Genomic DNA, 25,620 nt, shown 5'->3' on the forward strand with positions numbered 1-25,620 from the left:
GATTCTACGGAACATATTAATGAACTCGTCATACATTGATATAGAAGGATTCATATTAAACTGCATTGGTTACAGCTTCAATCGTCTTGTGACTCATCTATTTTTTTCCAATAAATTATATCAAAAATGACCCAATTCCATTTATAGAGCAAAAATTAAAGTGCGCTAAGATGCAGTGAATGTAAGTTTAAATCAATACTCATTACACTCCTTATCTTCACTCAAATGGAAGAATATTAAGCAATAGTCCGACACCACTAGCAATATGTGATCACTCATCCGTAATAAACGGATTGAGTCCTAACTCCTAAAGATGTATAAAATATAATCATAAAAAACCTGGTAGAAATTCTCTCATTTGACAAAGAATATAGGTTTTTTTGGCTTTTATAACCTTGGTTATTCTCAATTTAAAGTGACATTGGGAGTAATAATTATCATCAACGTATTTAAAAAAAATGTTTGGCATGCGTTCCCATCATCTCATCCTCCCAAAATGAAGCGGTTCAAGTACATCAGGATGCGGCGAACCTCTGCTTTAAACACTATAAACGTCATGTACCTAGCAAGATTATAAAAAAAATGTATTTAATTACGTCGAAACATAAGTAATAAAAAAAGTATTAGTACTTGAAAGGATATGAAGAAAGGAATATGGCTTCATCTCAAGTATGTACGCCATTGATTTACACGCTATAAGCCTCACTAATTCAAAAATACTTGGTTGAAATCCTTAATTTTTTGTTTCGCAATTAAGGCCTTGTTAGGATTCACATTCGTTCAGTGTCCGTCCTTATTTATTTGGTCCAGATCAGTCCAGTCTTAGGACCGATCCTTCAGAATGTTGGTCCTTAGGACTGTCGGTACTAGAACTAATTTAACTTAGAAGAACTAGAAGGGATTGCAGTCTTCAGAGCTAAATAATGACTGACGCGACACGAATAATGTATTATAAAAATGTTAAAAGCACTTTTATACGCGAGATCTACCACGAGTTAAATTAATTTTGTGGTAATTATGGTAGTAATTACCACAAAATAGAGGACCATGTGTTTTATACTAAATAACACCAGTATTCACTATGTATATAATATATATATTTTTTAAAAGATGTCAAAAAATAAAAGAATGTTACAAAATATTTTTTTTTTTTAAAAGGTCAAATGTCATGGATTTGTAGGAATTTACTTTATTCTATAAAGCATTTTCCGTTGCATACGATGTTGAATTTCACCCCGTCGAATCATAAAATGTAAAACTCTTTGAACAGCTTTTTCAGGATATTTTTGTTTAGAAAAGTCCTGGATAATGGACTGCTCAGATACTTGAGACCCAATGGCAAATCTTCTCTTAAGCTGTCTTTCAATACGATTGACGAGCTCTTGATCCTCTTCTGTAGTAAATCCCTCAACTCCACTTAAGGATCCACTCATGGCAGCATCCAATGTAGAGACTTGAAAGATACGGAGAGCTTCATCTACATGTCTATCAACAGCAAATGGTTGAAGCTCCATTTTAGCCAAAGACTCCGAGATACGAATAACTGCCTCCAATTGACGAACTGTAATGGGGATAGCGAGGCGCTTATCAGAATCATTCTCCAATTCCTTGGTTCCATTACGCATCATGACGTATTTATTCTTGAGTTTCTCAGCGGAAGCTTCACTGAGTCTTGGTCCACAACGGGTGCGAGCGTATGTGATAAACTTCTTTAGGAATAGCATTGATAACTCATTATCATCATTCTCGTCCTTATCATCGTCTCCTTGCATTGAATCAACGGCAAATGCATTGACGTGAACACTTATTACATGCTTTGCTAAAATAGTGTCTCTAGCCTCATTATGTTCATCCTTGATAATGAAGATCGTATCAAAACGAGACAAAATTGTTGGCATGAAGTCAATATTTTCTTCCCCCTTGGTATCATCCCAACGTCCAAAAATGGAGTTCGCAGCAGCCAAAACAGAGCAACGGGAATTTAATGTAGTGGTGATACCAGCCTTGGCAATAGAAATGGTTTGTTGTTCCATAGCTTCATGAATGGCAACGCGATCATCCTCTCTCATCTTGTCAAATTCATCAATACATACCACGCCTCCATCTGCAAGAACCATAGCCCCTCCCTCCACAACAAAATTCCTAGTAGCAGGATCACGAAGAACAGAGGCCGTTAAACCTGCAGCAGATGAACCTTTTCCGGAAGTATATACAGAAATAGGAGCTAGCCTATGCACAAATTTGAGTAATTGAGATTTGGCTGTTCCAGGGTCACCCAGAAGAAGAACATTAATATCACCACGCCGCGTTAAGCCATCAGGAAGACGCTTTCGAGAACCACCAAACAAAAGGCAGGCTATGGCTTTTTTTATATCATCGGATCCATAAATGGATGGAGCAATAGATTGGGAAATTATGTTTTGAACATTTGGCTTAGCAGCCAGTCTGCGAAAGCGTTCCTCTTCTTCTGAGGTAAAGCGAGTATCCACCGCTGTTCGACCCTGTCCATCTGTGTCCACTTGAATGCCAACTACACGTAGATAGGGAGCGCGAACACCAACCGACTTGGACTCACCCCACTTATTCGAGGTTTTGCGAATAGAGTAAATCCCCAAAACGGTGACTTTGTTACCCGGAACAACTTTATCAACAAGGAAGCGATCCAGAAAGAGAGTCATGTGCCGAGGCATTTCTCCGTGGGGCACCGAGTCCGGAGACTCTTGAAGTTTGAGCACTTGAAAGTCGCAGCATTTGATTTTATCGGGTAGGATAATGTAAGGATCCAGTGGGCACTTATTTTCCGCTTGTAGGCCCGAGTTGGCGCACTTGCGTGGCAGAGGGAGTCCTTCCAGCCCTGGAGGGACCCTGATGTTGGGAATGACATGTTTGCACGTGCGACAGGCGATCGAAATAGTCTTTGCTTTGGACTTGATGGAGCTGGCACTGATGATGATTCCGGGTATCCGAACCAGACGGGAAATGAGGTCGGAACTCAAGTCACGAATCCCAAGGGGTCTTTCAGAGGAGAACAGAGAGATCTGAACACTCTCTCCAGACCGAACATCGTCTAAAATCTCCACTCCCAACTCCGTGGCGGCCTCTTCGAACAGAGGGAGGCTATCAGAGGGACCTTTGCTCAACTTATCCGCGAGATTCGCATCAAATGAGCTCAGATCCTCGAAAATCACTTCCAATCGAGCCTCCCCAAGGCTTAAATTTCTTTTCAGAGCATCTCGATACTTGTAGCTGAAGTTGGATCCTTCCTCATGGTAACTCCGAATAAACTCCTTAAACTGATTCTTAATGGCCACATTGGACGTCGATGAGCCGGAAGCATCATTCCCGCCTCCAAAGTTGTCAGAGAAAAAGACTCCTCCATCGTCAAATCCCTCCATACTTGCACACTATTGGATTTCAGAATTGAAAATTCTTGTAGGGACAAGATACTGATACTCACAAGAGAATCAATTGAATTCACAATGTCCCTACACTTTTCCCGCTAAAATTATGACTGCTGCATTTCATGGGACACCAGAACAGGGAACTCGCAACCTACTACATAGATCACGTCATCACTTCGCAATGTTATTAATCTAAACTTACTATCATAGATGATACGTATATTGGACTCCAAATACAGGATTAGGACGATAGATAATTTAATTGACAATCCTAAATATAGCATAAATAAATAGTAAACATTCACTAAGTCTTCTGTATTAATGTCATATTTTACTAAAAGAGTAGCTATGATATAAAATAAGGAATGAACGCAAAAAATAAATTTAAATAACTACATTTTTTACTTTTCATAATTTATATATTTACATTTATCCAACAAATGCCCCCAATGACGTTCCCATAACCATATGAGCAAGATAATATCATTGTCTCTTTGTTATTTTAGTAATAAAGTGTTATTAACTGCATCATAAATTCATAATTAAATGAGACGCCTTCTTGGGGAGGGGGGAGGGGGGGAACTCAAAGGGATTATTTCTACTACTTAAAATGCACAAATTCCCAATAAATCATGATGAAACTTCATCAAATGCCTTCAAGCATAAAAAAACTTGCATTGAATACTACTAGATGCAAATGATAAACACTGACATTTGCATATAATCAAACTAATTTGTACTGAAAATCCCTATGAAATGTTTAAAGTTACATTTTTTTTTTATCGTAGGGACGAGAAAAGTAGGATCATTACAGAAGAATAACATATATTTCCATTCTAATATTTAATTTTTATCTAACCTATAGAAATACGAAAGTATAACGATGTAACATCATATTTATAATACATTTTTGGGTAAGATATATAATATAACTAGGCAATAGAGGAATAAATTTTTAATAGACAATAAGTCCTTTAATTTGTTGGTCCCATTTGATAGTTCACTATTTTCATCAATATTCATGAAAAAAAAGGGATTCTCTTATAAAACTTGATTGTTTAGGCCCCCCAAAATGACGGGCATCAACAATGCTGAAATCTCTATGTATTCAGCTCAAAAATTGACACATTACAGCAGAGCCTTTGCTAACGCTTTAATTAAACCTAGTATACTTTATAGAACATAATTCTTTATAAACAATGAAAGAAAAATCAACCCAATTGTTTCATTTCGAAAAGAAGAGAATTTAAACTGGATATCAATATCCCACCACTGTCCAGATGCATCAATATCAATCATTTAAATGGTCTAATTTTGAGTATCCCTGGACTAAATTTCAATCACGTCATAATACTCTGTGATAATCTACCTTGGTCCCACCAAGATGCATTCTAATACATAATTATTAGTATTATATGATATTAATATTGAATTTTCCGTTAATTTAATTTTGAAATGACTTAAAAGTGGCATTTATCTAATATCAATTACTAAGATTTGGCTACATAATTCCTCCCTCCCAACACTTATTAAATATTAAGTACATGATATTTAAAAAAAAAAAAAACTTCGATCCCTTCTTATATTAGGAGCTCTACGTTGGAGTACTTGTAATAAAGATAGTTTAAATTAATTGATAAAATATACCCTCTCTTAACTTACCTGATTGATTCAATCCAGGATCTTGACTTACACATTCAGATAGTTGTATGATTGTTAGGGTTGTGAGTAGAGATGGGAACTTGGATTCGAGTTCTTATTTGAAAGACTTGAGCTCAAAATCAAAGACGCGATACTTTTTCAGATTTGAGCCCATTGCATGAATAAGTTTCTCAAAATCATTCAAAAAATTTCATTTTAATACTATGGGAGAAATTCAATTCGAGAAAATATTCAAGACAATTAATTATATGCACCATAACAATTTGTGGGCTGAGAGCCAAATTGTCATAATTCTAATATTTTAATTAGATAATTAAGCTTGGATTTTTTTTTTTTTTTTAATATGAATAATGGTGTGCTCCAATTTTTAACAATAAAATTATGGATCTGAGAATTTTATTTCAAAAATCTGAATTTCTTTGTTTTTAAGTATTAATATTAGACTTCCAAGATAAAGATAACTGATATAAGCAATAACACTAAAAGTTGTGATTATTGAGTTACGACAATTTGATTTATTAATTCATTAAGAGAAACTTAAAGAAGTGAGTTGATCCAACCTTTGGCTTAACGCCAAGAAATACTTGATTAACAAACTCCTAAAAATTCATTTGATATTTTGTGACGAATAATAGTCTATATACAAATTAATTATAATTTTGTATTTCAACTTGACTCCTCTTTTTCTACTGGCCTTTTAAGATGATCCATAAGATTGTGTATTGGGTTCAAGGATGAGCAGTGACGTTCAAATATTCTCTAGTTTATGACTTTATCTCATAGTTTTAAAAAATCGATAAAAATTGTGGGTTTCTTAACGAATGAATAACAAATGAATTTTATTTTCATGGTCAACTTTACTTTATTGGATTGATTAATCCTACATTTCGGTTAGTAGCAGGGGCGTCGTTAGATCCTTTGTAGGGGGGCTCGCCCCCTCCACAATCTTTATCATATATACTAATATATAAAAAACCTTTTTGTATAATTATTATGGTGTTGGTAATTTTTTAGGCTTTTTCCAAATCGTCGGGGTAGAACAGAAGCTGTCTCTCTCTAAAAAAAAGCCTTATCTCCTACGTCAACAATTGCCCAAATTAGTCAATAAGTATTGCAGATATTGCGTACCTTGAAAAAGCTACAATTAGTACCTACGTCTCACAGCACTTTCATCATAATAACAACAGCTATTTTAATCATATTACCGGCATTTCATGGTGATCGACTAATAGTACACTCATTATGTACACACACGTAAATTAACTGTGGACCCCTAAATTTTCCACTGTGTCACAGAATAATATTCAATTAAGCAATTTTTATCTGATTAATTACCTATGAATATATCAAATATCTAATGGAATACTAATTTTTTTATTGTACTTATCACAGATATCCTTAAATTATAATTACTCTTTTAAAATGCCTCATCTCATTTATGGATCGCAACTTGTATAATCCACGAATAAGTTACAACTTTTAATATATTTTAAACTGCTATATTATTTGAGTAACTAAACAACAAATATAATGAATTACGAATCAAATTTAATAAGCAAATTGGAAAAAATAATAATCCATTTTTGAGTTTATTCATAATGACTTTCGAGTTGTTCACTTTAGCAATAGTAAATTCCACATGTTTGAAAATATATACATAGAAATAGTAGGGAATATAGATGAGAAAAGAAATAGGGTAATACATCAACCTAATATGATGCATACGAGGTACTAGGTCTTGGTAAACTTAATTGATGATCAAAAGTAGCCTCTGTTTTCCTTGCTGCAGATGTACGTTCTACATGATGAAGATCCTCGGAATTCGTCTGAAGGGGGCATTTACCGATTTCTGGTTTTTCTGGAAAATCATAGAAATGATCATAATTAGGCTGGATTTTCTTTTTGCAGATATAACACATTTGAGCACCGCATATGCATTGGATACGGTTACATCCATCTGTTTTCGTATATGGTTTTGCACAAGCATGACATTTGCGAATCACCGCATTGGCCATAGAATCCTCGACTTTGAGTCTTAATTTTTCAACTTTCAGTTTTTGGCAGGTTTGACCCCTGGGATGAGCGGGGAGTTGACAATGAATACAAGTCAAAGCTTTACAATATTGATATTGACATTTAATGACATCCAATCCCTCCTTGTCAATCGTCACAGCATAATTACATTCTGAGCATGTGTATAGACCAAATTCACCACAGGATTTTACTTCATTAGAACATAGGGTTTGAATATATTTAGTAATCATCTTGTGATCCATCACTGTCTCCAAGTCTGAGATTTGATAAGGGATTTCGCATCCGTAATTGAGGCAAATATAATTGTCCAATCCGTCGGCTAATTGGTTCTTGATCCCTTCAGTCAAGCAACTCCTACAAACAGGATGATCACCATCACACGAGATAACGTCCTCCATGTATAAGTCCTCCCAACATATTAAACATCTAACCTGTACTCCTTGAAGAATCTTATCAATTAGGCCTTCCATATATTTTCCCGGATAACTTTTAAGAAGGCTTGTGAGCTCGAATTCATCCTTCTCCGGAAACATCCCCTTTAATACATCCAAACTTTCTTGTGTGTAGAGGCCATTGGATAATGACGCAGAATAGGCTTCAGACTCAGCCATTGTAGTGGAGAGTTTTGTGTCCCTAACGCCCTTGAGAGTGAAGCGATCGCCAATATTAATGATATATTTATTAATTTATAGAAACAATATCAGCTCAATCATTTATGAAAAGAATTATAATCACAACTACACGCGTAATAAAATTCCTGATCTGATCCACCTCCTTTTTAATTCTTGCTGATCTATCGTTTCAGAATGTAATATATAAATGATGGAGAGAGTAGTATACTATGTATTCAGTAAATATTACATTAATCTCAGCGTCTTTGAGTTCTTTTGGGCGCTATTTTCAAAGCACAGCTTCTTTTCTCTATATCCCATATTTATGAAGCTGTCATGCATAAATGAATACATTTATACAGTATTGATAACCTAAACTATAATATTATTCATTTCATGATATATATTTCCAAAATCTAGTGAAAATATTCCATATTTGGTCCCAATTATCGGTTCGAATTTATCAAAATTACCGTTGTATCCCTAACTTCAAAAGAAAAAAAATAGTCAAAGGAAGTTGGATGCCAAGTTATCGGAAGCTAACAAGAAAATTGCGAGACAACAATACCTCTCTAACAAAGAAATACCCTATGTATTTTGTTGTAAGCTGTCGATTCCCACTTCGACAGCTGAATACGTCATGACTATTTCATAATTTATTCTTTTTCATAAATACACAAAATAATAAGTTATATATACTTATGCTCCGTTTACAAAAGAACAGGAATACAATTTCTTCTTGATCCCTCGTCGTTTATATAATATATCTATTGGCTATTTTATTATTTCTATGAAGAAATTTAGCTATTTCTTCATATAAGTAATATAATAACTTATCATAACTACTCTTATAACCAAATATTACTAAGTAATATAATAAAACAGTATCTAATAAAATACTATGTAGATTTTAATAATATGTAATTTATTTTATAAATGGTGAAGAAATAATATGACAGTGATAGTTTGCAAGTATACATATAAGATATAAATAGCGGTTGGTATGATTTATTTATTTGGCTAACTACCTGATGATTTCGGGCCTTTTTTCTGTTTCTTTTTGAAGCAAAGGTTGCGTGATCCAATAAAGATAACGACGTGACAAACACAGCAGATTTATTCTGTAATTCTATCTCTTTCTATTTCTGGTGACGTCATTGCAAACCTTGTCTAGGTAAATGTAATACATAAAAAGTAAAAAATGCAGTTTAAAAGTGATCCAAGAAGCGGGTTCCTGGACATAACTCGCATTTTAAAATATCCAGCATCATAATGATGAATTTATTAAAATTGAATATATCAATTAGTAAAGCATTCCATATTAAATACAACCTAATAAATACAACCTTTTAAATAGTTTATTTTGGTACAATATTTTTTTTTTTCTGAGAACAACAGGCTTAAGAAGAGCTCTGTAATAGAATATGTTTTTACGAAGTTTTTGTATAATTACTTTCGAGTCATTAACAAATTCAAGAAGAGTCCTAAGTATCAATTTTTACCAATACATTATATCAAGTATAAAATCCTTAAAGTAATCAGTAAAAAATTATTTTGATTTAAAGTATGATTTACCTAACTCAATGACGGAGATAATAAAAACTGATTGATAGAGTTAATTGATGGGGAAAGTTAAATGAGTTTAGTTAAGGCAGAGATAGTCTGAAGCAAAAGTTAAAGAATTAAGAACGTGTAAAATCTTTGAAATAATTGGATGCGGTAATTGATTTATTAGATTTCCAATATGATTGACAATTTCAATTGCTACAATTAGAGTTAAAATATCAAAATAAATCGAAAACCAAACTTGATCCGAATAAAATATTAGCAGATGTTTTAAATATTGATATTGAAGGATTTTAAAATAAGGGTAATTTTTTCCATTTATATAACACACGTGAGATAATGAAAAGGGTTTCAAATTAGAATAGCATTAAACTTCTTATTAGATATTCAACCAAAAGTCCGATCCTATTATGTAATCATTATTTTTCCATCTGCCAAATGTTACTACTTTGGCTAATTAATCTTTTGGATATAATTAGTTGAAAAAGTTGTTAATTAAAGATGTTCAATTGTATTATTAATATGTATTCAAAATAATTGAACTAAAGAGTATATGATTTAATTTTAAATCGTAGTGTGATTGAAATAAATTCGATACAAGCAATGATTTTATAAGGGGCTTTTAAACAAATCTTTGACAGTTTTGACAGAATGTTTTACTTTTTTTATAAATGCTAAAATTGAGAAATAACATGTTCAAAATCTTTTTAGAAGAGATAATTCTATTTAAGATAAAACGATATATTTTCTACATATTTTCAACAAATTTGTAAATATTTTAAAAAAGACACACATTTGTAAATATTTAAAAAAAAGGCACAATTTTGTATTCAAACAATTGTTAAATTTCAAATCATTTGAACTATTTGATATCAAAATGTGATCAACAAATATAAGAACTTAAACCTATTAAAAATGTATCCCTACAATGCCTAGTTGTATTATATATATGAATATCTGACGCTGAAATGTATTAAAAATATGTTATTAGCTACATTGTTATACTATCTTATATCCATAGCGTACACAATTGTTAAGAATAAACGATATGTTTATCTAATTGTCCTACTTTTCTTGTCTCTAATCGATCCAAAAATAATAATACTTGTACAAATCGAGCCCTTTTTATTAGTCATTACTTTGATATAATTAAAATGTCAGAGTGTATCATTTGCATCATGTAGTATTCATTGCAAATGTTAAGTTTTTTTCCATTCATAAAGCCATTTGATGAAGTTTCTTTAAGATTTTTTCAGAAATTTTTGCATTTTATTTGGTAAAAATATCAACATAGAGCCTCCAAGATTGCATCTCCTTCAATTATGATGCAATTTATGACGTCAGTGAAAATATTGAGCAGCTGTAGTAGTTTTACACCGCACAGGGTATTTATCTTTATCAATTCAACACATCCGATCATTTTAACTAATTGATCAAATAACAATGATCAGAGCACGCTACAAAGATGTGTCAATCAATGCCAAATTGTTCAGACAATCGCATATAACTAAAGGTAGTGAGCTTACAAGTCAGGACTTGGAGAATTGGCTTGGAAATGCCTTCAATGGTGAGTCATGGACTTGACGAGAGTTTCTGGATTAAAATTATATTTAATTATATAGTTTTTTCCCATGTAGATAATTTACTTTTATTTCTGCACAAGATACGAGCAGTTCATGAATTCCTTCCCGAGTTGATTCAATATTTGGACAAAAAAATGATTCATAATCTATGTGATGATGTATGGAGTAATGAAGAATCAGATGAAGAGCTCTGGGCAGCCTCCCTTAAGACTGGGGTATCCCTCTTATATAATTACTACAATTAGCTTCTCTAACTCTACTGATTTATGTTTTTACATTTTAGATTACTTCTATTAATTTGGACATATTTCTGAAAGCTTGCTCTTTTAAATCCTTGGAATTGGCCCTTGTTGCAGCAGCCATTCGATCCCAATGTACATCGTCATCCCAAGAGGAGTTTCCCGAACCTGGAACTCTTGCGGAAGCGGCTCTCATTTCTGCTTTATCACATAGAAATCAGTGGAATAATGATGATTTAGGAATGCAAACCCTCATATTCGATCGTATAATTATGGCTTTAAAATCAAGTTCCTTTTTGTTCCACAACTATGACTCCCTTGGTGTATTTCTTGTTCATTCTAATTCATTGGAATTTGCGGACAAAACACTACATATGATTGAAGGTATGAGCTCTTTTTCCAATGTGAGAGGAGTTCAAGAAAAGACTCTAAAGACCTATGAACACGCTTGGAACGTTCTTTCAAAAAAGGATCCTGAATATTCAAGAAGGCTGAATGAATCAAGGACCTATTTAACATTCAAGAAAAGTTGGAAAAGTAAAATTAAATACGGACTACTCTATGTGATACACTCTAGAATTAGGTCAATCGAAGATGATTGTTCAGAGTCTATTAAGGAATTATCCATTGGTCTTATAGAGAGCCTTGCCTCCAATTTTTTGGCTTCCTTAGGATCTAATCTTTATTCTGTGCTGCTAAAGTCTATGAAAGCGGAAACTTGGATCAATGAGTTTTTACCGCTCTTAATTAATATATTTCCAAATCCTGACTCTGTGAGCATTGAATATGTTAAAAACCTTTGGATCCCATCGATTGTTAAAATTCTACCTCTCGAATGTGCAAACTTTCTTTATTCTCGACTGAGTCAAGGAGAGTCATCCCCAGCTTCAATTTCAGTTCAACTTTGCATCCTTAAAACTCAGAGAATGAATGGTTTTCTATCCGATCTTAACGAAAATATATTTGATAGACTTAATGAGGTTAAAGACCACTTTGATTCACATGTTAGGATTTCATGCTTCTCCGTCATATGTCAAAAGTTGAAAAAAGGTTCACCACCGAGTAAAAAAGAATTTGAGCTTTTCTTGTCTATTATACGAGACAATCTCAACATTGATTCTTCTTCTTTCAGACAGAAATTAGTGAGTCATTTCACAGTGATGTTGCTCCGAGTAAGAGACTTTTGTATCAGCAGTCTTAAGAAAAATAGTCTTGAGGAAATTATTAAATACTTTATGGAAGGAATTAATAATTTGGAAAAATATCTTGTCAAGCATGTTTATCCCAGCGGGAACTATCAAATTACAATTACTTCCTTGTGCTTGTTAGAAGTTTTGTCTCAAGTTTTCTACGAATCTAAAGGAGATATTATTAAAACCAGTGGTGTGAAGTCATCGGAGCCTTTGCTAATCTACGTCCAGAAAGAGTACGGGTTTTTGAATTTTCATTATCAAGAAAAAAACCGTCAAATTTTACTTAGGTCACTTTTACATTATATGGAAGACGTTCGAAAAATAGCCAAAAAGATTTTGTTTCGTTTTCCAGAGCCTTCTAATACGGAAAGGGGCTTAATTTTAAAAAACGCTGAGCGTCTTTCAAATTCTCCAAAAATATCAGAGTGTGAGTCGGCTTCAGATTACTATGAGATTTTGAACGCTTGGAGAGGAGATACGGCAAATAATAAATTTTTCGATGCTTTTTTGATTAAATATAATTCTCTGATGGATAAATTTTCGTGTAATGGAGATTACAATGTACTGCAAGTTGTAAAAGAAGAGTCCTCAATGCATGGGATTCTTCTTGCTTTGAGAAAATATTCATTCATTTATGAGCAAGAAAAAATTACAAATCTATGTTTGGTGCGTCTTGTTGAAGCATTAGAGCGATCCGTCCAAACGATGTTACGAATAATGAATCCTGACAATGAAGAAGAAAATCCGTCTTTTGAAAAGATGGGTGTTTCAATACAATCCTATTTAGAGGATGAAGATGAAATTCCAATTGAGATATCAGGTGATCACCAATTATTATTGTCTTGTGCTTGGCTAAATATTAAAGAATGCGCACTTTTGTCGGGGTTTATTGTGAAATCCTGCCATTTAGTCACTCATCCTGAAGAAAGTGAAATATTTACATTGAGTCAGGATCTTGTAGACCGCTGTTGTAAGATTGTAATGACTATTCTTCGATGTTGCAGACACAAAGGCATCATGGAAGGAACAAATTTAGCTGTAGAAGACATAGCCACTCGTTTACTTAGTGAAAAGTCTCCTTGGAAGGAAATACCAATGAATATTTTGGAAAAGGTGCTTAAAGAAATTGTATTTCAATCAAGCTCAACCACGAGAAGAAGTGCAGGAATACCAATGCTACTTCAAGGCCTTGTTTCGAGTGAAGCCAAATTACGCCGTGATTCCAATTTACTTGAGACTTCAATTAAAAAACTTCTTGATATAGCATCATCACCTACATTAACTTATGAATCAATGGATTCTTCAGCCTCTCATGCTTTACACATCCTTAAATCCCTCGTGAATAACTCGTCCATTAGTAGTGGGATATCTCCATTTTTAGAAAAGCTATTTATTTGTTGTGTCAATAACTTTTCTTCAGATTCTTGGGGAATTCGAAATGCCTCACTCCAACTTTTTGGAGCTTTGCAACCTCGGCTCATTGGTCAAAAAAAGTTGAGAGATGACGATTCTGAGCATAATATGGTATTTGCAAAGGACTTTTTTGATCAATATCCGGATCTTTCCGAATATATACTCCTTCAGTTACAAAAGCCAACTCAACTTTCAAGGGAGGCACTCTTTGACAATCAGGTGCTGATGCCTTTGTTAACACTCTTATCCAAGTTGAATAATGGAGAAAAGGATCCTTATGTCCTTTCTAAACCATATAAAAAGGCCTTTATTCCACATTTGTTTTCTCCTGTTATCAATATAAGAAAACTTGTTACACGTTGTATGAAAAGATTTTCCACTGATTTGGAAAATGATTTTTTGGAACTTTATATTTTAGCTCTTCAAAGTAACTCTGCCAATTTTCTACATTCGATGTCCTATCTCCTAGAATATCTCATGGAATTACATCCATCATCTCTTATCGGAAAAGTATTTATTCAAACCTTTCACCTATATCCCTGTTTTGAAATTAGATCTCTACTATCCAAATATATTGTAAAGGATTTTGACATTCCATGGGAAGAAGTGTCAAGGATTTTTATCATATATAATTCCTTTACTCATTATCTTATTGAACTGTCCGATATCAATTGCTTGAAAAATACGGGTTCTTAGAACTGGACTTTAGCAGTGAAAAATATGAGGAGTCAATTTTGGAATTTATGGGTGCTATTGAAAAAAATCGAACATTAATTGTCACTGATTCCTCGCTACAGAAAATATGTATCGAATATTTTAAAAGTGACGTTAAAGAATTACGGAGAATGTCTAGTCGTGTTTTTTCAACATTATTGCCTCTAAAAGATGTATTCAAAGTACTTAAAAGCTTGCTTTCTCATATTAAGGATGTGGAGGATGAGATATTGAAGGAAACGTACCTTTGGACAATTTGCAATCTGGCTTTAAGATTAGAGTACTTTGAAAAAGATTCCCTTCAGAGAGACCTTATTAAAATATTTCCTTACCTTTCTAATCCGCGAAATCGGCTGTTGATGTTTTCTGATGAAAATTTCTTGAGATATCATCCGGGTTATTTTTCCTATGCAGGAAGTAAGGAAATAAATCAAGAGTCACTATCACTTCAAGAATTTGATACCATCTGTTTCTCAGATGAGGAAAAGAAATGCATGCTCACTCAAATACATAAACTAATTCAAAATTCAAACTTTTTTTTGAACATGTATTCTGAGAGCAACGACACACTACTCCGTGTGTTGTCAGTCATGGATAGTAAAATTGTCTCGGATCTTCTTCATGATTTAAATTCTTCCAATATTAAGGAGTCCAATTCCGAAAAAGTAAAAAATGAAGGACTGATCATGCAAAGTATGCTCTGCGTAAAATTTTTAAATGCAAATCAAAACCATAAAGTACTTAAATATTTGGCAGATATATGCCAAGAGGTCTATTTTTATTCAAGAGGACGTATTTCGGAGAGTTATCGATGGAATTCTGCAAAGATTGCCTGTAATTTTGCTGCCTATATCCTTCAACTCGATCTTATTTCTCAGAATAATCTATTTCACTCTATCTGGGATTTGCTCTCAGATGAGTGCGTTGAGATTCGAAATCAAGCTATTCAATTTGTATCCATTTTGACTCACCAGACATTCCTTCCTTCTCTATTTAAAGCAAAAAGGATTTTCCTCCAATTCATATTGCTCAATTTATCAAAGGAGTATCACGGTTACTCTCCATTCAAGGAATTTTTTAGCATCAGTCAATGTGAGATTGATTTATTCAACTCTTCTGATGTGAAGCAATACTTGTTCGAGAGTGAGGATGGTTTGAATGTATTTTTGGACAGGGTTGACAACTATCTTATTATAAGAGATGAAATATCTAATTTAGAAAATCATGATACTGTTACCCTTAGGAAATTGGATTTGAAGATGATTCAGTCGCACTCTCAAATGATCAATAAGTGTATTACATTCATTCAGGAGAGTCCATGCCACTATAAGCCATTTTCCAAGTTATGGAGCAACAAATTATATCCTGTAATAATGAAGCTAGTATGTGTCTTGTCAGTCATTGATGACCTTACTCCAGACTTACAAGCTTTGTATAACATCTTGAAGGGAATTGTTATTTCAAGTTGACGCGTCATATCTGCTTTTCTATAGTTTTTATTCAATGTCGTTTCAGGCATAAATATTGATTTATTTCGTTCATAGTTCACTTTATTTTCTTAAATAAACGACTATTCATAATGTGTATTGTTACCGATATAAAAAAAAATATATATTAAAAGTGTCCCGATTTTCGAGAGAGAGAAGGAATCCCACATCAAGTATCAACTATCACTAGATTAGTAGTTTTCTCTTTCATAATTCATGATCAATAACATAAAATAATATATTATCTAAATAGACAATTAACAACTAATAAAGAAAAAGATTTTTTTTTTTAATAAAAAAAAAGAAGGAAGTTCGTAAACATAAATGCTAATTAAACCAATCGAGAACCTTCTTTCGCTTTGGTTGCAATGGTGGAGAGGCTCTTAAATCATAGTCCGTAGGATAATTAATAAAAGTGGGGCCATTGAGCTTAAAAATCCATACAAGAAGTGTTAAAATTAAAGACAGTAGAGCAATGATAGGCTTATTATCCTCCGGAGATAAAACTACAAGTAAAAGAATAAATAGAGACAGAAATCCCTTTAAGATGGAAGGCAGCATCTTAATTGGGGAGTGACTACTTGACTTTTGCTTAGTATGACTCATTTGAATGGAATGAAGAGGCAAATGACCAACAAAGTAGTTAAGAGCATCTGTACGAAATCCATCGCTAAAGTTATTGAGCGCATATCTATTAAGAGAGTTCCACCCATCCTGCAACATTCCCCATTTAGTTCTCACTCCAGTACGAGTAAAATCCGTTTTAAGTGCTCCCGTTCCAGAGTATTGAATAGAAATTAGATTTGCGTGATCTGCCCAAGCGTTCTTATAGAGGGATTGGAAAGTGGAATAATTTAAAATGGAATCATGTTTGTCAAAGACTTTGGTTCTTTTGAGAACACTATTGATATGCTCCGTTGCTAAAAGACTTTGAACGACATTGGTGCGGTCCAAGCAGTCCATACAGTTTGTTCGAAAAACTCCTTTTTGGTCCTCCTCTTCCTGTTCATGTACCTTTATGTAGTATCCATATTTATCAAAATCCTCTTTGAGAAGACGGATTAATTTATAGAGTTGAGCCCAACCTCCCTTGGACTTTTTACATTCTGAATGGAAATCAAATGCAACGTAGTGGAGGGATGAGTCGTCAAATTCCACTTCTTTTATCACTTTAGCAAAGGCTTTTTCCATCCGACCCTCGCCCTTATTTTGATTGATTAGATTAATACATGTGAGAGCTCCCCCATAGAGCTTCATTTGCTCATTGAAATGGATTTTGGCGAGAATAGACGGATTTTCTTTAGCGTCACAAAGCCATGGTTGAGGCATATAGCGAATATCTGGAGTTTGATGCCAAAGTAATGGAATGGAGCCTCTTGTCTGTAGAAAAGAAGATTCAAATCTATTCTCCATACGAATGATTTGCTCTGTTTCCACATGATTCGCCACATGACCATATCTATCGATTCCTCTTGTAAAGAAACGTGTTCCAACACGCTCATTGGATCGCCGAGATATCAAAATCCATTTGAGATTTGTATTGCAAATCGGCGTTTTAAATGTGAAGACCGCACCATGAATGAGTGGAACCCTAAATAAATGTAGCGACTCAGAGCTATTTTGGGTAGCCATACTTTCCAGATGTACATCATTCCAAACATATCTCTTATCGGAGCATGAGTAGAAATCAAGAGGGGATTCCACTTTTTTGAGATGGGGACGCGTGAGATCCACTTCGAAGGAATAGTAAAAGTGAGGCGTTTTGAGAACAGATGTCAGTAGACGACGTCTTAAATCCTCTTTCCCCGATGACTTAAGATCCAGGATGAGGAACTGATCCACTTTTTCGATTAGAGGAGAGGAAGAAGAGATGACAGAGCCATGAGTTCCCAGGATGAGACTACCCTTATCTGGTGAGAGTCCCACAATGACATGGGCAGAAGTGAGGTAAGTGGAGGATTTGGGTTGAGAGTAAGTGATGTGGCAGTCTCCAGTCTCAACATCAACCAGAAGAATGTCCTCTCCGAGGTTACATGTGATGACAATATGTTGGGAGGTGGAAAAGATCCTATAGCGTGGAAAAGGCATTTTTAAGACTCGTGAGTAACTCTTGGGGGGATATGGCAAGAGCAAAATACAATCAAAATGGCAATTCCCAAGGTCGATCAATTGGATGTACAACGATTCTCAGGAGTGTGCAAGAACAATTCAATGCATAATATTAGTTTTTATAATGTAATATAAGTCAAGGAAGTCTATAGATTTCCTCGTAGTTATAAGAAGTATAACTGATTAATGATTATAGTATTATGACAGCTTATCTTACTGCACTCACGTAAGTGAGTAGCAGAACAATATGACGTCATTTCTTCTTATTCAACCTCCTTACTCATTCATTATTAACGACTTAAAAACTAGCTATAAACTGGAAAAGAATCACAAGCTATATATTTTAAAGTTGGAATTGTTATTGAAAATGCAATGACTAATGAGACTAGTAAATTTTTGATTAAGTGAATATGCATATTTTGAGTTTTTGACTGCCTTGATTTTATGCATTTGTTTTGAATGTGCACGTGAGAGGAGGTCCTCAAAAATGATTTATTGGCTAGTAAATACCATATCAATAAATCCCTCATGCACTCTGGCACACGGCTAATAATATATGGATTGTATTGTTGTGTTTCAAAGAAAAGGCGCTAGGGTCTTAATGTTGATTCCAGGTATGAGGTATTTAATAAAATAAAACATAAACATTAGATTTGTATCATGTGCGTGAATTAAACTCTCACGCTTTCTTTATCTTTTATTTCCAGGATTATTTTGTTATCATTTTATTGCGTCGTACGCAAGTAAATAGTAATAACTAATTACTAATAAGCTTAATAATCTATTTGAATCTGCAAAACCCTGCCAATATGAGCAGTGAGGACGCAAAAGAACGCTCTATAAGTGGAATTAAGTATTTCGTTGTGTCCAAAGATGGAGTTCTCATGAGTCTTTCTCAAGGACATAAGTTCTATTTTAGAGGGAAATTGATCTTCAAGTCTATTAAGGGAACTTGGACTGTCTGTGGAGCCAAATTGGGACCCGACAATCCACATGTGAATATATATTGTCCAGCAGGCTATAGTTATCTGAGCCTCGAGTCTCTGAATGAAGAGCACGACTCATTCAGTTCTACGGATTCTATTTCGAAAGAAGAGAAAAGGATCATTAAGAAATTTGATTTAGGGGATAACTCTGACATTCTAGAGTTCCTCAGTACCTCATCTCACTTGGCCTTTCTTCAATGCCTCCCGGATGCTCCATGGAATCTTTTTCTTTCCACTCACATGAAATTTGCCAACCAAAAACTTCCCTTATTCGAGAAAAATAAGGGCTCACAGGCTTCAACTCCTTTTGAGTCCGCTCTAAGTATTCGAAACATCAATCCAAATTCCACACGACTATTTGAGACTCTCCCAGAATGGGACATCGCCTTAAGAAGTATTTCGATTTCCAGAGAAAATGGTATACAAACACCAAAGCTACTCGTTGTTGGTGGTAAAGGAGTTGGAAAATCATCCTTTACCAAGTACCAGCTCAATAGTCTTCTTGACAAATCACCCGTTTACTTCATTGATCTGGACCCGGGGCAGGCCGAGTTTACTCCTCCAGGATTCATATCTGTTCATTTAATCAAATCCCCAGTTATTGGTCCTAATTTTACGCATATTTATAACCAAGCAAAGATATCCTATTACATTGGAGATGTCAACATGTGTAATTGTGGTGCAAGGTTTTTGAATTGTGCCATTCAACTCCTAGATGAACTCAAAGCAGATAAAGAAGGAGGTTCCTATCCCTGGATAATCAACACGATGGGCTTCAATAAAGGTCTCGGCATTGTTTTTATGGTGGATATTATTCGGCTCTTTGAGCCGACAACCATTGTGAACATCCAATCCAGATTCCCTAAGAAAAACTTCGAACTGGATTTTAGTCCTTCGAATATCTCTTCTATACGCCAAAATTGTTGGGTTACAAAACCGGGCGTACCCTTAAAATACAATGTTCTCACATTTAAAGCAGTACCTGAATCTCCAAATGTCAAGGAGATGCATTCCCAGGACAATTGGGGTATCCCTGAACCAAAAAAGCTTAGAGCCATTGTTCTACTTAGCTATTTCGGAGCCTCTCTCTTTTCGCAAAAGGACTTTTTTGATCGTAAAATCCACAGTCTTCATGAGTTAACTCCCGTCAAAGTACCTTGGAGTGAGGTATGCGTTCAACTCCTTCATGTTCCTTCCTCTGAGTCAAAACACGCAGTGGATATTATGAATGTTAGCCTTGTGTCTTTAGGCTGTATTCCAGATTTGGATGTTTCCACTCCCCATGCATCGAAAGAGTTATTTCGCATGATTCCCAAAACAACTATCGTGAAAAGTCTAGGTTTTGGGATTATTCGCTCCGTAGATAAAGTTAGAAAATGTTTTTATTTGTTAACTTCACTGAGAGGACCCGATCTAAATTCTGTCAATTGCCTGAGTTGTGGTGCAATATTACTTCCTGAAGGATGCCTAACGAATCCTTCAAATACTGAAATCAAAGGAACCTCGTCGCCTTATGTTCAGAATCATAGACAATCTCAACCCAGTCCATTGGATCAACCCTGGAGAAGACATTTTAAACCTAAATTGGAGAATTAAAACATTTCCATGTTCTTTGTAACGAGGAAAATTAAGTACAAATTTTTAGAAACTTCTCATTATTTTGTATTGATTTTTTTTTGCTTGTCCATTCAGTAAAGAATCTGTTTTAAATTATATATTATAATTTATATGTGATCAGTTTTAATTTTCTGCATTCCTTCCTTATATCGGAGTGAGATGAATGATAATGAATTAAGGGGGAGTAGCTTGGAAGCTGTAGGCAGCTATGTCTTGTAGAGAGTTAGCTATTCTGGGTTTTTTATCATCCGGCCATGGTGGCACTGGTAAGGGAAGCCGGAACTGAGATTATGAGCATACCATTGACGTCATGCGTGTGCAGGGAATGTCAAAAGCTCTAAATCACATAAGTGAGGAATTAAGATCCTAGGACCGAGCATGACCTGCTGCCTTGATTGGTGTTTTGAGGAGGAGGAGGAGATAAGAGACTAGTCAGGTCAGTGCTTGTTGATCGACTTCCGTACCTGACTGGAGTAGTGTGTGAGTTGTTGAGTGCCCTCCGAGGACGTCTTGAGAAAGAAAAGAAGAGGAAGAGTGAGTTATAGACTATAGTGGTGGTGGTGGTGGTGGTTGTTGGTTCGGATGGTTGAGGGCTTTTAGTTTGTACTATTGACGTCATTTGAGCTTTCCTTCTTGGTATTGCGATTTAGTGAGTAGAGTTGCCCTTCCTTTCCTTTGCGTGGTGCGTGGTGCGAGGAATGTATCGATCGGTGGATGGAGAGTGCTCCTCTGAGGCGAGCATGTGATTAAAGTCTCACTTGTTAAATGAGATTGAAGGCAGTCCTTTGCTCCCTTTGAAGAAGACATCCATTGATTGAGTCACTCATTCTTGGCTCGCTCCCCTCTCCTTTGGATTCCAGCAAAGTGCGTCCCATCGTCCCAACGTCCCATTCCCCCACAGACTACCGCAGAGCGCAACTCTTAAATCCAGTCTCTTCTTCTCCCCTAGGACACACTGAGTCAGTCGCATCGCCATGGCGTTCCTCCCGGGTCTCAAGAAGCAATTCAACAAAGCCAACCAGTACATGTCCGAACGCATCACGGGCGTGGAAGGAACCAAGTTGGACACAGATTTCACTGAAATGGAAAAACGCACAGATCTCTTCAATGAGTTGACAGAAGACATCAGTTTAAAGACCAAAGAGTATCTCCAACCCAATCCCACTGTGCGTGCTAAAATGGCTGCCGTCAAAGGAATAAGTAAGTTAAGTGGACAGGCTAAAGCCTCCACTTATCCACAGCCAGAAGGCACTTTGGGCGATGCCATGTGCACTTATGGAAGAAGACTCCAAGACTTTGATAATGCATCTCCTTTTGCTTCTGCTCTTATCGAGTGTGGAGAATCCATGAAACAAATGGCAGATCTCAAATATGCTCTTGATGATAATGTGAAACAAAACTTCCTTGAACCTCTTCATCATACGCAAACCAAGGATCTGAAAGAAGTCTTTCATCATCGTAAGAAACTCCACGGAAGGAAACTGGATTTTGATTGTAAGAAACGCAAGCAAGTGCCAGATGAGGAATTAAAGCAAGCGGAAGAGAAATTTGCAGAGTCTCTACATTTGGCTCAGTTAGGAATGCATAATCTCTTGGATGGCTCTGGAATTGAACATATTTCTCAACTCACTCAATTAGCTGAGGCCCTTCATGATTATCATAAAAATTGTACGGAAATCCTTCAGAACCTATCGGAAACTCTTTATGAAAAAACAAATGAAGCTTCCATTCAACCCAAATCAGAATTTAAGCCCAAAACGTTAGAGGATCTTGGAATTGATCGAATCAGTGATTATAATCTTGGTGGTCGTGAGCCAGGAGGAGCCTTAAAGCCAGCCTCTTCAAATAGCAATTTACCAGGAAATTTGATTTCCCCTGCTGCTAGTCCAGCCGGAACTCCAACTCATAACTCGTCAGCACGGCATTCGAATGCAGGAAGCCCTGCTTTTGGGGATACATCCGCTTGGGGTAATAACAGTTCACCGCTTTCATCACCTACGCGATCATCCCTTCCCTCTTGTCAAGCCATATATTCATTTGATGCTGAAAATCCTGGGGAACTCTCATTCCAAGCTGGTGACATCATACAGCTCAAGTCCAGAATAGATGATAATTGGTATGATGGAGCCTGTCATGGAAAATCGGGATACTTTCCTGTTTCTTATGTTAGTATCCTTGTTCCATTACCCTAAAAGAAGTTCTGAAACGTCTAGCAGCAATAGCAGCTCCTTTTTCCTTGGCATTTACGTTGAAGTATAGGCTCTTGCTTCTTCATTTCTTTAATTATTACGATTATTTTTCTAAAAATATATACTTTTAATCACATAAGGAAAGGGATAATTAATATATATATATACATATATTAATTACTGAAGGTTTTCAAAAGTATTAACTATATAATATTTTTCATTCAATTTTTCTTTCTGGCTTAAGATTCATCATATTTATCTCTTTATCTCTTCATTATATATAATAATAATATTATGACTACGAAAATGGATCATTTAAAATATGTTCTGAAGAATGAATTATTTGATTTATAAGGAAAGCAATTAAAATCATCAAATAGATCCTCGTGATGTCTTTACTCATATATATATATTTATAACTTATTATTCTAAAAAATATATAAATGAATTTTTAGCACTCACCGAGATTTTTGGAGGGACTTGAGTCATTTACAATACATAACTGTATAAGATTTATAGTACATATTTCAGTTTTTGTTATTCACTTCAACGCTCTCAGTTATATAACTTCAAAAACTGATGTGCATCGAATCCTTCTTTCATTTTTTTTTTTTTTTTTTTTTTATTTGTCAAAAAATCCTTAATTTTGTTTCATTCATAAAAATATATAATAACTTTCCATTTCCCCCCACCCCCTTACATAAGCTTCTATTTTTTTCTTCCTATCTATACGTGGTTATTTTTATGTCTATCATGCAATTGGTTCTATTATCCTAATAAATATTTATTGCTTATACTTTTATGCGAAAAACTTATTTTCTTGGGTTTTGCACCACTTGTTATTAATGTTGTTGTTTCTGCGAAAGGATTTTCAAAAAAACAAAAATATTTTTTCTCCAAGTTGAATACAACAATGTTCTTTCTTAGTTATATTTTAAAGAATATAATACATATTATTTAATTAATTGTGTTTCTTAGTCAAAAATATACAAATGTATTGAAGGGTTATTTTTCATCTCAATACATAATATTAAAAAATAGATACAACTAAAGATATTCAATTTGTTAATTATTTGTCCGTCCTTTTTATATGAGTGCTACATCAACATTCAAAATATCTTGTTCAAACATCAAGAGAAGGAGAAGATCCCAATTTATTTTATTATGTTCTGTACAAATTGAAAATTGTACGAGTTTCAACTTCTTGGTCGTAAAATCCCTTATTTTATGACAGCATGGGCCATTCTAATTATCAACTATAGATTGATACTATCATTTACTTTTAATCTATGACAATTACATGGTTTTTATGTTTTAATGTGATATATAACTGATGACATTTGAACGATTAATGTTCCCAAAATAATTATATTTTAGTAATTTGTATTTAAATAGCCAAAAATGACACTATAAATATGTTTTTTTAGTGTTGAGACTCTGTCTAGCTTTTAAGTTCGGTCTTAAGTGAGTTTTTATAGACAGATTTTTCGGTCCAAATCTCAGATCAATTTTTTTCGGTGTCACTTTGTGTACCGATTTTTTATTTTTGGTCTCACTTAATAAACCGATTTTATTCGGTCTCATATATTATGAGAGACCAAATATCTTCCTTCTTTTTTTTTCTAGATCAACGTTCATTGATTTTTTCAAAAAAATCAAACAAGTACACTATTTTCTAGACGACGGGATTAAAATTCATCCTATCTATCTTTGCTTAAACTTTGTATGACGTCATTGTACTTGAAAATACATATGATGTCACAATTTATCTGTGAAATCGGTCTAGACCGAATTTTTTTATGAGACCGGTTCAGACCGACCTTTTTTGTTGGACCGAACTCATTCGTTTGCATTTATTGCATTTCCTCCACCCCATGTACTATAAATCCTTCATTAAAAATGATTCATCTAATTTTTTACAAAATCGCAACTTGTACACAACCAGGGGTGTCCCTTCACTTGGGGGAGGGGGCTGTAGCCCCCTCCCCCAAGCTTTAGCCTTCCCTAAATGATGGAAGAACTTCTGTCTTAGTCAAAAAAACAAAATGATTGCTTTATAAGAACAAAAATTACGGGAAAACAGGCGTATTTTTTTAAAAGGATTCATTGGATCAAATTCGGGGGCAGGGACAAAATTTTAATTATTAAAAAATTTTAAACAAACAATCCCACGCCCCTGAAAAAATACAGCCCAATATCTTATATACATATCTTAGTCAATTATAGGCGTATTATTCAAATTTATGGGATGAGTTGAGATATCCAAGAATATTAAGTCAGTCTACTTAAGAATCTTATTTGCTTTGAGAAACTTAAATTGGCCTCTGATATAGCTCCTTTCGAATAAAATCTAATAATTCCTTTTTCAATTCTTGTGCCAAAACATTTTGACTACTTAAAGTGGAATTTACGACACATCCAAAGGGTTAATAAGAATAATTTATGTACAGAAATTGACTATTATTCTTCGAAGACTATAAATCCAATCCATACAAGATAATGAAAAAAATCATTCTAGCTTACTTTTGTGTTTACGGGCCACATCTTTTTTGTTTGTTGATTGTTAAGTGTATTCAAGTTCTATGCAGGCAAGTTAGTCTATCTATGTACACTTAGGACATTCATAAATCAAAGAGAAAGAAGGTCTAGAGAGTTTGAATTCTACAGGCAGGGATTAGGTAATGTCTCTCTAACACTGACCTTCCGTTCTTTTTTATGGCTTAATTTGTGTAGGCATATGAAATAAATTATAATATATCTGTTGTGTACAAGTTCCGAGTTGTACAAGTTGCAACCAAAAAGTAAGTTGAATGATT

At 34.6% G+C, this 25,620-nt stretch overlaps 6 protein-coding genes across 9 annotated transcripts; 3 read left to right on the forward strand and 3 right to left on the reverse strand.

Moving 5' to 3' along the window:
* Nucleotides 1-1,075: 1,075 nt before the first annotated feature.
* Mcm5 (Minichromosome maintenance 5) lies at nt 1,076-5,264 on the reverse strand. Its single transcript, XM_040721070.2, has 2 exons — nt 5,064-5,264; nt 1,076-3,672 (listed from the first exon to the last, which is right to left on the reverse strand). The coding sequence occupies exon 2, from the start codon at nt 3,393-3,395 to the stop codon at nt 1,185-1,187; it is 2,211 nt and encodes a 736-aa protein (XP_040577004.1). The 5' UTR covers nt 3,396-3,672; nt 5,064-5,264; the 3' UTR covers nt 1,076-1,184.
* Nucleotides 5,265-6,772: 1,508 nt separating this feature from the next.
* Nucleotides 6,773-7,708, reverse strand: LOC121126308 (E3 ubiquitin-protein ligase RNF216). Its single transcript, XM_040721643.1, has one exon. It carries the CDS (start codon nt 7,706-7,708, stop codon nt 6,773-6,775), a length of 936 nt encoding a protein of 311 aa, XP_040577577.1.
* A 2,875-nt stretch (nt 7,709-10,583) lies between these two features.
* LOC121125827 (uncharacterized) lies at nt 10,584-15,996 on the forward strand. Of its 2 annotated transcripts, none has more exons than XM_040721067.2 (3): nt 10,584-10,841; nt 10,897-11,072; nt 11,141-15,996. In XM_040721067.2, exons 1-3 carry the CDS (start codon nt 10,718-10,720, stop codon nt 14,396-14,398), a joined length of 3,558 nt encoding a protein of 1,185 aa, XP_040577001.1. In that variant the 5' UTR covers nt 10,584-10,717; the 3' UTR covers nt 14,399-15,996. The 2 variants fall into 2 exon arrangements, with proteins under 2 accessions (XP_040577001.1, XP_040577002.1); XM_040721068.2 differs by having other exon boundaries at nt 10,912-11,072.
* On the reverse strand, nt 15,945-18,252 carry LOC121125833 (phosphatidylinositol-3-phosphatase SAC1-A). Its single transcript, XM_040721074.2, has one exon. The coding sequence runs from the start codon at nt 17,989-17,991 to the stop codon at nt 16,231-16,233; it is 1,761 nt and encodes a 586-aa protein (XP_040577008.1). The 5' UTR covers nt 17,992-18,252; the 3' UTR covers nt 15,945-16,230.
* A 105-nt stretch (nt 18,253-18,357) lies between these two features.
* LOC121125831 (uncharacterized) lies at nt 18,358-20,727 on the forward strand. Its single transcript, XM_040721073.2, has 2 exons — nt 18,358-18,626; nt 18,720-20,727. Exon 2 carries the CDS (start codon nt 18,822-18,824, stop codon nt 20,592-20,594), a length of 1,773 nt encoding a protein of 590 aa, XP_040577007.1. The 5' UTR covers nt 18,358-18,626; nt 18,720-18,821; the 3' UTR covers nt 20,595-20,727.
* A 174-nt stretch (nt 20,728-20,901) lies between these two features.
* Nucleotides 20,902-23,600, forward strand: EndoA (SH3 domain containing GRB2 like, endophilin-A). Of its 3 annotated transcripts, none has more exons than XM_040721077.2 (2): nt 20,902-21,149; nt 21,565-23,600. In XM_040721077.2, exon 2 carries the CDS (start codon nt 21,590-21,592, stop codon nt 22,805-22,807), a length of 1,218 nt encoding a protein of 405 aa, XP_040577011.1. In that variant the 5' UTR covers nt 20,902-21,149; nt 21,565-21,589; the 3' UTR covers nt 22,808-23,600. The 3 variants fall into 3 exon arrangements, with proteins under 3 accessions (XP_040577011.1, XP_040577012.1, XP_040577013.1); XM_040721078.2 differs by having other exon boundaries at nt 20,917-21,479; XM_040721079.2 differs by having other exon boundaries at nt 20,923-21,264.
* The last annotated feature ends 2,020 nt before the right edge of the window (nt 23,601-25,620 follow it).

This window comes from Lepeophtheirus salmonis, chromosome 11 (genome assembly GCF_016086655.4).
Source record: "Lepeophtheirus salmonis chromosome 11, UVic_Lsal_1.4, whole genome shotgun sequence".
Lineage (NCBI taxonomy): Eukaryota > Metazoa > Arthropoda > Copepoda > Siphonostomatoida > Caligidae > Lepeophtheirus > Lepeophtheirus salmonis.

Coding starts and splice junctions, on each gene's coding strand:
- LOC121125827 (XM_040721067.2), top strand. CDS start 10,718: ATGATCAGAGCACGCTACAAAGATGTGTCAATCAATGCCAAATTGTTC. Junction 10,842..10,896: donor GCTTGGAAATGCCTTCAATG/GTGAGTCATGGA, acceptor TTAATTATATAG/TTTTTTCCCATGTAGATAAT. Junction 11,073..11,140: donor CAGCCTCCCTTAAGACTGGG/GTATCCCTCTTA, acceptor TTTACATTTTAG/ATTACTTCTATTAATTTGGA.
- LOC121125833 (XM_040721074.2), bottom strand. CDS start 17,991: ATGCCTTTTCCACGCTATAGGATCTTTTCCACCTCCCAACATATTGTC.
- LOC121125831 (XM_040721073.2), top strand. CDS start 18,822: ATGAGCAGTGAGGACGCAAAAGAACGCTCTATAAGTGGAATTAAGTAT.
- Mcm5 (XM_040721070.2), bottom strand. CDS start 3,395: ATGGAGGGATTTGACGATGGAGGAGTCTTTTTCTCTGACAACTTTGGA.
- LOC121126308 (XM_040721643.1), bottom strand. CDS start 7,708: ATGGCTGAGTCTGAAGCCTATTCTGCGTCATTATCCAATGGCCTCTAC.
- EndoA (XM_040721077.2), top strand. CDS start 21,590: ATGGCGTTCCTCCCGGGTCTCAAGAAGCAATTCAACAAAGCCAACCAG.